The sequence below is a fragment of the Amblyomma mixtum genome, chromosome 2 (genome assembly GCF_055824585.1).
Source record: "Amblyomma mixtum isolate Tamu chromosome 2, ASM5582458v1, whole genome shotgun sequence".
Taxonomy (NCBI): domain Eukaryota; kingdom Metazoa; phylum Arthropoda; class Arachnida; order Ixodida; family Ixodidae; genus Amblyomma; species Amblyomma mixtum.
Window position 1 is genome coordinate 26,785,253 of NC_143013.1, and position 13,230 is coordinate 26,798,482.

The 13,230-nt window shown below is 47.3% G+C and overlaps 1 protein-coding gene across 1 annotated transcript in view; it reads right to left on the minus strand.

Moving 5' to 3' along the window:
• The window catches only part of lbk (leucine-rich repeats and immunoglobulin-like domains protein lambik), a 118,080-nt gene that overhangs the window by 11,613 nt on the left and 93,237 nt on the right, over nucleotides 1–13,230 (minus strand). The window contains 14 exon segments of the mRNA XM_089570945.1: nucleotides 820–1,101; nucleotides 1,761–1,821; nucleotides 1,823–1,951; nucleotides 2,544–2,683; nucleotides 2,896–3,059; nucleotides 4,373–4,600; nucleotides 5,091–5,234; nucleotides 6,085–6,156; nucleotides 6,702–6,773; nucleotides 7,314–7,457; nucleotides 8,196–8,339; nucleotides 8,652–8,786; nucleotides 8,879–8,950; nucleotides 9,319–9,390. Of these exon segments, the coding sequence (XP_089427071.1) occupies nucleotides 820–1,101; nucleotides 1,761–1,821; nucleotides 1,823–1,951; nucleotides 2,544–2,683; nucleotides 2,896–3,059; nucleotides 4,373–4,600; nucleotides 5,091–5,234; nucleotides 6,085–6,156; nucleotides 6,702–6,773; nucleotides 7,314–7,457; nucleotides 8,196–8,339; nucleotides 8,652–8,786; nucleotides 8,879–8,950; nucleotides 9,319–9,390 (1,859 nt within the window).

The window sequence follows — 13,230 nt, forward strand, 5'->3', positions numbered from 1 at the left end:
TCTCGGTTCTCTATTTCTCCCAGGCAGTCGGCGCCACGGCTGGACTGCAGTCTGCAGGAGGTGTGGCAGCGCGAGCTTTGTTTTATGTCGGTGCCGCGGTGCGCAAGGCAGGGAGAAAGCGCGGCAGCATTGTGCATGTTGGAAGCGTGGCTCATTTTTATCGTTATCGAGGAGTTCGACCAGATCTTTGGTTCGCAGTTGGATGGTATGGAAGCCGCAATCCTGAAGTCCGCACTCGCGAAACGTGTTCAGGGGACGCTGGACGACTTCTTTCAGCGGCAATAAATCGGTATGCCGATGTTTTCATTTTTTTTTCGTAGTCCACATATAACGAAATAGCGGATATAGCGATGTGATTTCCGATTCCCGCCAACTTCGTTATAACCGGGCTAGACTGTATTAGAATCTCTCAACATCGTTAGTGCAGCAGTGTCTCTGGGAAGTAACCTGAACGACAGTAAGCATGCATTAAAAAGGTAAGAGGTCAGGCAGGCTATGCTTCATTTGTGTACTGCACCGAAAGAAATAATGCTTATACACAAAGGTGACGGCATATTTTGTGTGAACTACTGCAAAGTAAGAAGTGGGCAAGATCGATGTAAAGCCAATGTTTGCTATCACCACACGGTCTTCTGCCTGTTCCTCCCATGAATCAGAACTTATCAATAAATAAAAAAAAAATTAAAATAAAAACAGGTACACCACCCAAGCAGTTCCGTTAGTAACTTAGATGCATGACATAAGTTTGTGCAAGCTGTACAATAATGGGCGACTTTTTTACAACAACTCGGGAAGTGCAGAACAAGATGGGACTCTCACCAAGCACAGTGAGCGTAGCATTGGCCCGCACCACACCGGCTCGGCTACGAGCAGTGCAGGTGTAGACGCCCGAGTCGGCTGCCTTGAGACTCACGACGAAGAAGACGTCGTCAGTGGGCATGACATGCATCCGCCTCTCTCTGGCGGCTGGGAAGTCGTCCCCGCCGTCCTTCTGCCAAGACACTGTCGGTGTTGGCTGGCCTGTGGCTCCACACTCAAGCCGCGCCGTGCCTCCCGCACGCACCGTCAAGTTGGATGGTGTCTTGACGAATGTAGGCAGGACTGCAAATGCAGAGAGAGAATTACAATGCCGCTACATCAGTGTTCTTACACACATGTGAGGAGCAGCAAGCAGTAGAAAGCACTGCAGCCATACACTGAGGAAGTGTAAAATCATTTCTCTATGCCTCAAGGGAAGCCCTTGGCACTTTTCTCCGAAACCTTAGCAGACTGATGTAAACACATTCAGAAATGGCAAAGCACATGCAAAATTACTGCACTTGCGTCAGAAGCCAGACATTATTGAGCCGCTTAGGCAGTCTCGCTACGTCGAACAATCAGAGAAATTCCCTTGCCGGATGATGTCCGTATTGTTTCGTAACAAACGTCAGTCTACACATGCTGAAACTGCACAGTACCAATGGCCAACAATGCTTCAGTTGTACTATAGCACAGATGCTAACGAATGGCGAGAGGACAAGAGAAGGCATTACATTTCTTTAGGCAGAGCAGTATGAAAGACAGAACAGTGAACTGGGCACTGTAGTGTTTTTGTTATTCAGTGATTATTCATTTCATTCTGGTTTCCAGATGTTACAAGCATATCTCAGAAGTGGCTCAATGCATCCGCCTTTCTTCTTCACACTACAATGACAACAGCAATGTCAGAAGAATTCTGATGTAGCGCTGACACAGAAACAGGTCCAGTCTGAGTCACTCACCATACACGCTAATGTTGGACTGGTTGGAGTAGACGGAGCCAAACTGATTTCGAATCACACATTCGAATCACACACTGGTACCGCCCCTCATCCTTGTTTTGGATATTCCTCAGGTGCAGGTAGCTTGTGAAGACCACAACATCGTTCGGCTCCACTTTCTCAGATACTTCTGTCTCAACATCGGAGAGGAACTGTTTGAAACGAGAACACAATAACAGTAATTACTTTCCAGAAAGGAAAAGCCAGATTAAGTGTTTTATTCAGAGCGGACACCTGAATCGTGTCACGAGGGAAGGGATTAAGGAGGGAGAAAAAAGTTGGGGGCATCCGGACTAATTTCAACCAACTGGAGTTCTTTAATGTGCATGCCGACATTGTACGGCACACAGGCATCTTTAGCATTGGCCCTCCTCTGAAATGCGGTCACTACTGCTGGGATTAAATCGTGCAACCTCATCCTAAGCAGCTGAATGCCATAACGACTGTGCCACCACAGTAAGTAAAAAAAAAAAAGAAAGGCAACAATATTGAGGTTTGTAGGCACTACAATGGGTGCTGGAAATCAAATACTCCTCTCAAATATGGAAGTCTTAACTGCCACAGTAGCAACTGCCAGCAAACGTAAAAGAATGATCACTTGAATAAATCCCTATCCGAGCCCACGTTACACTGATCAAATACCAAAGACCAAAAACACATTCAAAAAGCCATCAAAAGCATGCCAGCCATACGTCCATTAATAAAGCACAGTAGGAATACAGCTTTTTTTTTCTTGTGACTCACCTTTTGTTCTTTTCTCCATTGAAATTCCAGCCTTGAAGCACTTGCGGTTGCTGCCTTGCAGACAAGCGTGATGTTCTGGCCCTTGAGAGCAACCTGGTTCTCGGGGCTTTGCAGCAAGATCTGAGGCTTGGGAAAATCATCTGTTCCGGGTTTTGGGAGAAGTGTGGAAGATAGGAAAAAGAGAAAAGGTAAGGGTTAAATTCCGCCCACAACTGAACAAATGTGCACGTCAAGAACGTCTGACTAAGTGTAACGAAGGCTGAATCTCTGACGCAACACGTACAAATGCCTGTGCTCGTATCTGTCCTGCTTTTATCACTCAGGCTCTGATGTTCATAATAAGAATACGCACTGCACGTGAAGTTCTCGGCAGCGATGTCGAGCACAGGCAGGCCCTCCAGTGCTGGTGGGTGGCCGCAGCGCACTTGAACGCTGGCTTGGAAGCCCTTGCGGACGATCCACGCAGGCAGCCAGAGCAGGTTGCAGTCGCACAGAAGGCTGCTGCTGTCCAGGAGGCTGCAAATTAGAGACAGCACTCAACACACTGCACCTCCACAGCTGGACACAGCCTAGCAGTCGCTTGTAAAGCCATGTAATGCAACAACAAAGGCTAGTTGGTACATCATTCAAAGGCGCCTGCCATGTTTGGAAGAACACAACTTAAGCACAAGGTAAAATGAAGACAGGGAAAAGACGGGCATAAATTACCTGTCTCTAATTTTCATTTCATCTTGTTTATCCTGTTAGTGTTGTTTTACTGGCACAGCAAGCGAGTGCCAGATGTGCCTATGTGCACTTACCAAAACAAGAAAAAGAGTGAAAAGAAGCAAAAAAAAAAAACCCCCCAGAATGTCAGCTATAGCTATACTACACTTATTCAGAGCATGCGAATGATGTGCTGTAGAGCAGGGAAAACAACATGTAACAGCAAGTACAGTGCTTGTGCCTAAGTGGCTTGCGTACACGTGCAACTAAATTTTTACGGGCAGCTTGAATATTAACAGGAACAGTCAGTTCGCACGCCAAAACTAATTCCGTTGTTACTGGTACAACAGAAACTGAAAATGCTTCAGGGGTGTTACCCATGCAGTGGAAAGCTATTAAAACAAACTATTAAGAACAAAAGAAAAAAAAATATTCTCCCACAAACTCGCAGAATAACACTGAATGCACATAATGTGTTCCGTTTTAAACTGGAGCTGCTTGTATATGAGCACTGTCTCTGAAACACAGCAACTGCTGTCCCCTCTCTCCCCCACCTTCTTCTCATTTCATTTCTTTATTTCCATGCTTTGTCACATATTTTTCCCCGCAACACACTGCTTGCACGTTCTAGACAAGAGTGGCTAGGTCTGTGTCATCATCATCATCAGTCCAGCAACATCCACTGCATGACAGAGGCTTCCCCTATCAATCTGCAATTAACCATGTCCTCTGCAGACCTGTGTGCCTAGCGGTAAATGACATTTTATCACCTGCAACAAAAACATGACATCCAACACAGGACATCAGGAATATGTAACACGTGCCACGTCACAAGTAAGAAAAGAAAAGGCCAAGAAATAAGAAAGATGGTTTGGTTTGGTTTGGTTTATGGGGTTTAACGTCCCAAAGCGACTAAGGCTATGAGAGACGCCGTAGTAGAGGGCTCCGGAAATTTCGACCACCTGGGGTTCTTTAACATGCACTGACATCGCACAGTACACGGGCCTCTAGAATTTCTCCTCCAAAGAAATTCTAGCCGCCGTGGCCGGGATCGAACCCGCGTCTTTTGGGTCAGCAGCCGAGCACCATAAGGGTGGGCGGAAACGAGTTCCCTGCGCACTCACAGCGTAGCCAGCTTTCTGCGCAGGGGAGCAAAGGTGCCCTGGCTGATGGTGGTGATGGGGTTCCGCGAGAGGTCCAGCGAGCGCAGGCGGCCGAGGCCGGCAAACGCCCTCGACGTCAGGGACTTGATGAAGTTGTCCGACAGGGTGAGAAGTGACAGGCTGCTCAGGCCCAGGAAGGGTCCGTTCGTGTCCTCCATTGTCCACGACAGGGCGTTGTGGTCCAGATACCTGAAAGCATGGCAATGTGTGCCGTACACTGAGAAAATGCCAAACCACTGGCTACGGCAAATTTAGCAAATGCTGATGGGGAATGGAGAGATGTTTTTTTACCCTCCCCCATTTTAACAAATGCCTAGCAGCAGTTGCATGCAGTGTTTCAAATGTGTATCAGAAAATATTTTTTACATTATGTGACAAAAAACGCAGTAAATGCTGACCAGGAAAGTAGAGCAAATAATCAGTCATCATTTTAAATGAAGCCAACACAGATTGCTTGGTGAAAAATTATAACATAATCATATTATAAAGTCAAAGTCAAGAAAATCTGCAAGCCTTCATAAGTACCTGCGTGTTGAGACACCAACGTGGAAAAGGAAAACGCACAGCAACTGAAGCATCTCACATTTCTCAAGATAATTCCCTGTGGAATGTATGTAAATTTACTATGACAGAGTTCAAATATTAGCATCATCATCCTAGCCACATGCCATGTACTTACAGCTCCTTCAGTTGGTTCAGCTGCTTGAAAGCCCCCTCTTCAATGTAGGAGACCGCATTGTGTCCAAGGTAAAGAAAGCGCAGAGACTCTGCCTTCGCAAAAGTGGTTTTAGTGATGGCCTGAAGATTGTTGTAGGTCAATTCCCTGAAACATGAAAAAAAAAAAAATGAAGTTACAGTTTGTCATTTTATATATCTCCTTTAAAAAGACATTACTACACCTAATTACAGCTCCATTGGCCACTTCTCCAAGCCTCACTGCTCAAATAGTTGGAATTAAACTAGAACCAATACAATACATCTTTATTTTCCAGAAAACAACTGGATGGTCTCTTGGGCTAAAAGCTACACAAAAGCTTGTTCAGACATCACTAAAACCATCCCCTGAATCCTCAGGTGGCCATTACCAGCCCAACTATGCCTACTGCAGGAAAAAATTGCAGGACAATGTCCTCTCCCAGTGATCTCCAGTTAACCCTGTCCTGTGCCAGCAAACTGCTGATCATATCCACCCACACGACTATATGCTAACCCTTCTGGTGTTTACCTTCTCCTGAAATCTTCTATGTTACCCTAAGAGGCCATCAGTTATCTGTCCATAGTTATATAACTCTGTATAAGTGTCCTCTTTTGTGTGCTTTGTATATATGTATGTACTTTTTATATGTGTATACTCTGTTTAACTTTTGTATTGTATAGTATTTCTCCGTATGTACTGCCTGTCACTGCTCTGTAAACGTCTCCGGGACTCAGTCAAGGCCCAGTCGGTCCTTTTAGCCCGGAGAACGTTCCAGTGTATAACTGGAGAATAAATTGAATTGAATTGAATTGAATTACATATCCTGCCCATGTGCATTTCTTCTCCTTGATTCCAAGAGTAATAAGACGCTTGCAGTTTGATATCAAAGAACAGTAGTTTAGTGTAAAACAAAGTAGGAGAAGTACCAGCTTTTGAAAATGCAGAGGTGGAAGTAATTCAAGCATGGCTGACTTACAAGTGGGTCAGCTTCTTGCAGTACTCCCAACCGCCCATGTTTGCCTCGGTAATGGAATTGTGGGTCAAGTTTCTGTGCAGGAAAGAGAAAACATCGGGTGGTGAGATGCTGATACGGCACGCAATCTCAGAGGGATACTGCAGACAAACTTGCGTCAGCCTATAGATTGATTACCTCACTTTAATGACACAGAGGCTACTTTCACTACTTTCACTTTTATGAGCTAGAAAATGCCAAAAAAAATGATAGGCAGGTATTGCCACCACAGGCTAATTACAAGCAAAGTGTGATTGTGATACCATGAAGGACTTTTTCATTTGCAGATATCCGAGGCTAGACCCCACCGGCACCCACTTTCGGCAAGTGACCATGTAGTCCATACATAATTATCTCAAAGCCAGTGGTCTGAATCAAGTGCCACAAAAAAATATTCAATTTTTCAACTCCAAATACTTCAGAAACATAAAAACGCCTCTTGGTGTTGAACAAACATCAACACAGCCACAAAAGGCAAACTATCTCAAGTTACCAACACCCAATACTGGACGGAGTTCTCCCCAGAATCACTTTAAAACAGCATCGCATGAGTGAGAAACATGAAAATGCACAACACTTACAGCCGCTTTAATGAAGACATGCCGTACAGCCATCCACTAGTTACAGCTGTGATGTTGTTGAACTCCAGATTGCTGAAAAGAACAGATATTGTTTGTAAAAAAAAAAAAAAAAATCCCTTACAGCAGTTGATCTTGGCTAGTGCTAAAACCTGTCATTTCACTCCAAGCTTTCATCAGCTCACTGCTATGTTTCACAAGGACTGCTACATGCCAATAATACTGAAACAAGGAAAATGTTTGAGAACAAAATGTTCGAGAAGCTGCTTTATCCCTGGAATCGGTTATAAATAAAGCCCGTATTGTCTAATTGGGAATAATAAGAAAAAAGCCACGTCACACTTAACGATAGCACAAAAAAAAAAAAAAGAGAGAGATCACTGAGCAAAGGAGGAAGGTAACTATAGCAAGAAAAAAAAAAATAGTGAGATCACTGAGTGAAGGAAGAAGTCAAAATTATAGTGAAAACCTGTTGCAACATAGTTTCAATTGTTGGACTTTTACAAGCCTACCCAAACCCCATTCAGAGATGTCACCCCCAACTCCTCACAGCGCAGGTACAGCCTAAATCATTCGGCAACCATCGAACTGAAGCAAAGCGAGGGAGCCACTCACAGGGTCTGAATCTTGCCGAGGTAGTAAAAAGCCCCATCGGAGAGGTGGCTGATGAGGTTCTTGCGCAGGCTCAGAGATTCCAATGCCTCGAGGCCCTTGAAGCTCAGTCCTTCGATTGCACGGATCCGGTTCTTGTCCAGCTCCCTGGAGGACAGACGTCAAAACTTATGACAAGCTGCTCATATTGCTTGGACACCAAATACCCTCAAAAAACTTTCAATGAGCCAAAGTAAATGAGAAGACTACAAGGTGAACAGAACACACTTGAGTTTAACTTAGGGAATAACGCATAGACTAAGAGTGGCACTTGAAAGCTACTTGACACAATACCACGCATGGTGCTCTTCACAAGTAAAATTGACTGTAATGCATTTATTAATACTTAAAGAAAGTTAGTGCTGCGCATTCTAACAATTAGGCAGACATAGCGGTCTGAAAATAGTTTAGGCTCGCACATTTGTTGAACACATCTGCTACCCAAGTTTTTTTGCAAATGCCTTGGGCTCTTTGCGTCCGTGACAATTAGATTCCCAAGGATCACCTACTGTGCTCTCTTCTCTCCACTTAAAGGCACTTTGAACAGACCCTCATTATATTGATTTTTGCTTTAAATATACTTGCACAAGCACAAAAGGAAATTTCGTGCAAAACACATAGCATAGCTAGCTAAGGTTTTCAGGGTTTCAAGTCAACTATCTTGAGTTAGTGCCTGTCCAGTAAAGTCCTCTTTGTACGTGACGACTTTTGTTTTTCGCTAACATGTCCATCAGCAACTAGCCCAGCACCAGTGTTGTTAAATGCAAAAGTACAACAAAAAAAAATCAGCACGCACAATACTGCAGAATGAAAAACCTCTGTAGGCACAGCAAGTGGATAACTCACAAGTGTTTTAGGCTGCTCAGATTCAGGAACAGGTTTTTGGGAATGGTGGCGAGACGATTCCTGTTGAGCAGCAGTGTCTCCAGACTGGTGAGGTTGTTGAGAGCACCTTTCTCTATACTTGAAATTTTGTTTGAACTCAGTGATCTGCACAAATAAGAATGGAAAACATGTTTGAACACAATTCTCTGTGAACAACGTGTTTAGTTATATTTCATGCATTATGGACCCAGCCGCTGCTGACCTCCCAAAACCCTAATGTCACTACTACTACTACTACTACTACTACTACTACTACTACTACTACTACTACTACTACTACTACTACTACTACTACTACATTTTAATCGATAAATCAAATGCCTTTCACTCAAAAAATCTGCCATTTCAAAGTGCATGCTTTGTACAAAGCCATGGTAGGCCATACATATGAAATCACTAGTAACGACTAGAACTTACAAATGTTGAAGTTTTGAACGATTTGTGAAGATGCCACTGGGGATGGATGTGATCTTGTTAAAGCTTAGGTCCAGGTTTTTCAGAAGAGGGAGTTTCTTCAGGTCACTGGTGAGCTGTGGTATGGCATTGTGAGCTCTGCAGTGGAAGCAAAACACTTTGTCAGAGCCAGCTACACAAGTATAGGAGTCAACGTGGCATTCAAGTAACCTTGAAAGGCTTGAACTTACAGGTTAAGATCAGTTAGATGTGCAAGCGAGCCAAGGTTTGGGATCGCAGAGAGCTTGTTGTGTGCAACTTTCCTGAAATGAGACAGTGGATTTGGCCATTAGTGCTGTTTGAACAAAAAAAAAAATTTACCCTATCCTAGCCTAAGGCTATGCTGAATGCATACAGCTAAGCACTCCTACTTTTACTGCAGTGATTTGCAAGGCACACTTCTTATCACTTGGTGTCGCTGTCAACCACTTAGTGTGCTGTGTTTTGTCACTTTTTTTTTTAAATCAAGTTGAATCTGCAAATTAAATCGAGAAGGAATTCCACTGCAGCTATCTCAATAACTAAACCGATTGCTTAGCTTGCCAGGTTCTGCACTTAGTTTACATTTTATGGATGCAATGTGCATAGTCAGCAAATTAGTGAAAAAGACCATCAGTGGCAGTTTACTCACAGGTGCCGCAGGCGGGTGATGTGTTGAAGGCTGCTGGTATTCAACACAGTAAACTCGTTATGGCTTATGTCCCTGCACCAGAAATAAACAAAAAAAAAACAGAAATTGGTCACAGCGTTTAAAGGAAACACGTGTCATTGAGTTGAGCAACACATACACAATCGAGGCCGAAATTTATGCTACACATCACAATGTAGGTAAAACATGCATGCAAGAAGATGCGTTGCACTGTAATGTAATACATTTCAATGTTCACAAGGGTGTAATCCCCCCCCCCCCTCAAAAAAAAAAAAAACTTCCTGTTGGGCTTATAGAGCCAATGTTTCTCCTTTCCTGACCCAAACACTAGCAACGCAGACATCTCTTTCACCTACTGCAGCTGCGGTAGTCAGCGCAACATTTGCCAAACCAAACGACTTCATCAGCGTCGAGTGCACAATACGACGCATAAGGGACACCGACGTACGCGGTTAAAGAGAGGCAATTCACGGCATTGCACACCCAAGCGCAGATGGGGCGCGAGATGGGGTCAAATAACGACCTCTTTTATTGATGGTAGCGTAAGCATAGTGGGAGAGCGTCCCTCTCGAAAACAAGCTCGCCGCCAGAAGACGCGTAGGACGACGACAACGACGGGGAAGCGTTCAAACATGAGGATGTGAGTGCTACGCGATGAGCAGGCTTTCAAAAGCAGAAAATAAAAAAACGCGGCTTGAACGGGACCCAGCCGGCCGCGCACCATCTCAAAATAGACGCAGCTGTCCTCCGTGATTTCTGTGCAGCAACCGTGAGATCATCGTCTGAGAGGAGCTGTTACGAACATGAAACGCTCGACAGATTAACGTCGACCACCTCGAATGCCAATGACGAGAAAGTAACCAGATCGTTTACCCATGCAATAACATGGTTTCCAAATTCCCCCGCGCTTTCGGTTGCCGGATAGCACTAAGATCGCTCGCGACACTAGCGCCCCCGAGGTTGACCTCGGGCGCTGCATGAAACTGAGCCCGCAAGCGAGGAGTACGCAAGGATGCCGGCGCGTGTATGTATCGTGGTCGTGCCGTTCAGCCATGTGTGTGTGTGCGTTAGCCCGACCCTGCTGGCCTAATGCGCGGCAGATCGTCATTCACCGGAACGAACCGAGAACGTGGCCAGATTATAAATACGTACGCAGGGACGCAGACATCGTCCCCCCTTCCCCCGCCCCCCGTTCCCCCAAAGTTTCCGTTTCTCCTTGCTCGCCGGGGCGGGTTGGCATCCTTTCCTCAGCTTGCGAATCATGACGCGCGTGCGCGCGCCGTGCAGAACCTCGATCTTTGTGCTGAACGATTACACGTTTCTACCCGTCAGCAGGGGGTGGGGGTGTCTGAACGTTTGCCAACAAGGAGGGAACTGGGCGAACCGCAGTGAGCTACAGTTCATTTCGCTCATTATACGGCCGGCAGATGAAAGCGGAACGCTTCCCCAGCCGGCTGCTGTTGGGAAGCCCGTTTACAAATGATGGCAAACAGATGGGGAAAACAAAGAAAACGCCTCGCGCACGCTAAAGCGTCGTCGGTAGGCGATAAATATCGCGCACGCATTTGTCCGCGACCTTGCTATAAACGAGGTGCCGAGCAGCTTGCTGTAGTAGTAGTATTATACTTTATTCGGCAAATTAAGCTCCCAGATGGTTGGCGACTTAACGGACCACGGCCGGTTGATCAACCCTCCGGTGCAGAAGGCTTCAGCCTGGAGACATCCAGTTCCAATCCGTACCCTTCGCTGCACCCGCCTCCGCACGAAGTTTTCCGGCAAAGGGCTGTCTCAGATTTGCACCAGACAAGCACAACAGCACGCAAAAAAGGCGTGCGTGAGGAGCAAGAGGAAAAAAAAAGAAAAACGAAAAAATAAACGACGGTCGCCTGTCGACGGGCTGAGCGAGCGCCATTGCCAGGCGTGTTTTCGCAGGCGATCGCGTTTTTCTCGTCCAGAGCAGCAAATTGCGTGAAGCCGCAATTTTGTTTTTTTTTCCACAAGCTGCCGATCTGACAGTATAGAGACGAGCAGGGGAAGGTGATGCAGGGAGAGAGAGAAAAGAAAGCGGTTCCGCGATGGGCGTTTCACAGCAGCGCGCAGCTGGCCGCTTTCTCGTCTTCCTCACTGGGCCAACACGCACACGCCGCCGGGGGGAGGGGAGGGGGGGGGGGGGGGGGGGGGGGGGCTGACGCACGAACGGGTCACGCGGCGCGCTCGCATCGCCGGACGCGAGCGTGATCTGTCAAGGAGGGCGCCGCGGCGCACGCACATTTGCGCAGCCGCTCGGAACCGATTCAATCGCTCTCTCTATCCCTCCGTGCTCTTGATCGCCGAGCATCCAGGCTGCCTCAGTGTCCCAGCCAAAGTGCGCACAAACTGTAGAAAAATTCAGGCCGGGAAAGAGGGGGGAGAAGGGCTCTATGATTCACATGTACGCTTCTTCTCAGCTCAGCCCCTCCGCTATTACTCAGCAGGCCTCCCTTTTGAGCATGACGGGAGCTCTTCAGCGATCCAGCAGATTTGGTCGGAGGTTGAAAGCGTTCGGGCATCTAAAAGAGTGTATACAGTTCATCCGCTCTCTACAGAGAAGCGTGCTTACGGGGGCGGAGTCGTGGTTAGGTTCAGTTAAACGCGGCCTCTTTCAGTGAAAGGAAGAGCCTTCCTTCTATGAACCCGAACGAGGAAGTCCGACAAAACAGCTCGCTCGTGCGTGTGCCCAGTACATGTACAAAGAGCGTGCAAGCGAGAGGAAATGCGAGCCGGGCGATATGACGGCTCCGCGCTCGCGCAGGCACAAAGCCAAGAGAACAAAGCACCGGGCACAAGTGTGAACGAGAGCAAAACAACGAGGCGCCTAAAAAGGATGATTTTCAAAGCACCCCCTCCCCTCCCGCAAACACGCACACTTTTTCCTGCGAAACGCTGGAAGCGTCGCAAACAGCAGCCCTTGCACAACCCGACGGGCACGGCTTCAGCGTGTCGCCAAGCGGTCGAGTCTAATTACTGGATGCTTCTCGGAACATTCCGAAGGCGTCGAACAACCACACCCTTCCTTGACCACAGCGACCGGCTGTGGAGAGGGAGAACGGCGGGGACGACCACGACGCAGCGCTCACCCAAGGCTACGATGCAATCGTCCGCTAAAGAAACCAGCCTGCGTAGCACCAAGGGCGCGAAGGACAGGACCCCCACGACGCCGCCGCCTAGCTTTCAATTTTTTTTTATTACTCCATTATTGCAAAGAGACGCACGATTCGAGCACGCGGCGGCAAGGTACGGCGGCGGCGGTGTCGCCGGCTCACCCGGCGACCTTTTTCGCGCCTCGCCGCTTACCGCAACCACTCTCTCGACCCAGCTGACCCTCCCACTCCCGGAGGGCGAGCGCCGATAAGAGAAAGCCTGCGCGCTAATGCATCGGTACACATAGCGCACACGCTGGCATCGCTGGCATGCGCGGAACGAGTCCCTATCGGCGACCAACGCCGACGTGCGAAGACAGTGCTCGGAATGGGGCCTCCGACAGAAAGTGCCCGCCCGGCCGGCTGATATGCAATGCAAACTCGAGCGAGTGGGAGTCGGAATAAGTGGAAAAGGAGAGAGATTCCGCCCCGCGTCAGATCGACAACACACAACGATCCACGACGTGTTCTTATCTCTTTTTCTTTTTTTTTTTCGAGGAGTGCATGCCGACCTTGACGACATCTCGGCTTTTACGGCGAGTAAAGCGAGGACACGCGTGAACGCAGCACACTGTGACCTAAGCGATGACATTTCCCGGATTCATCGGCAAACGGCCAACTCCGACACGCGTCTATATTCGTCGACCTCGCGCAACAAAGCAGTACCGAATTTGTCACAAAGTATACATCAAAAGGCGACGCCGTTACCAAGACA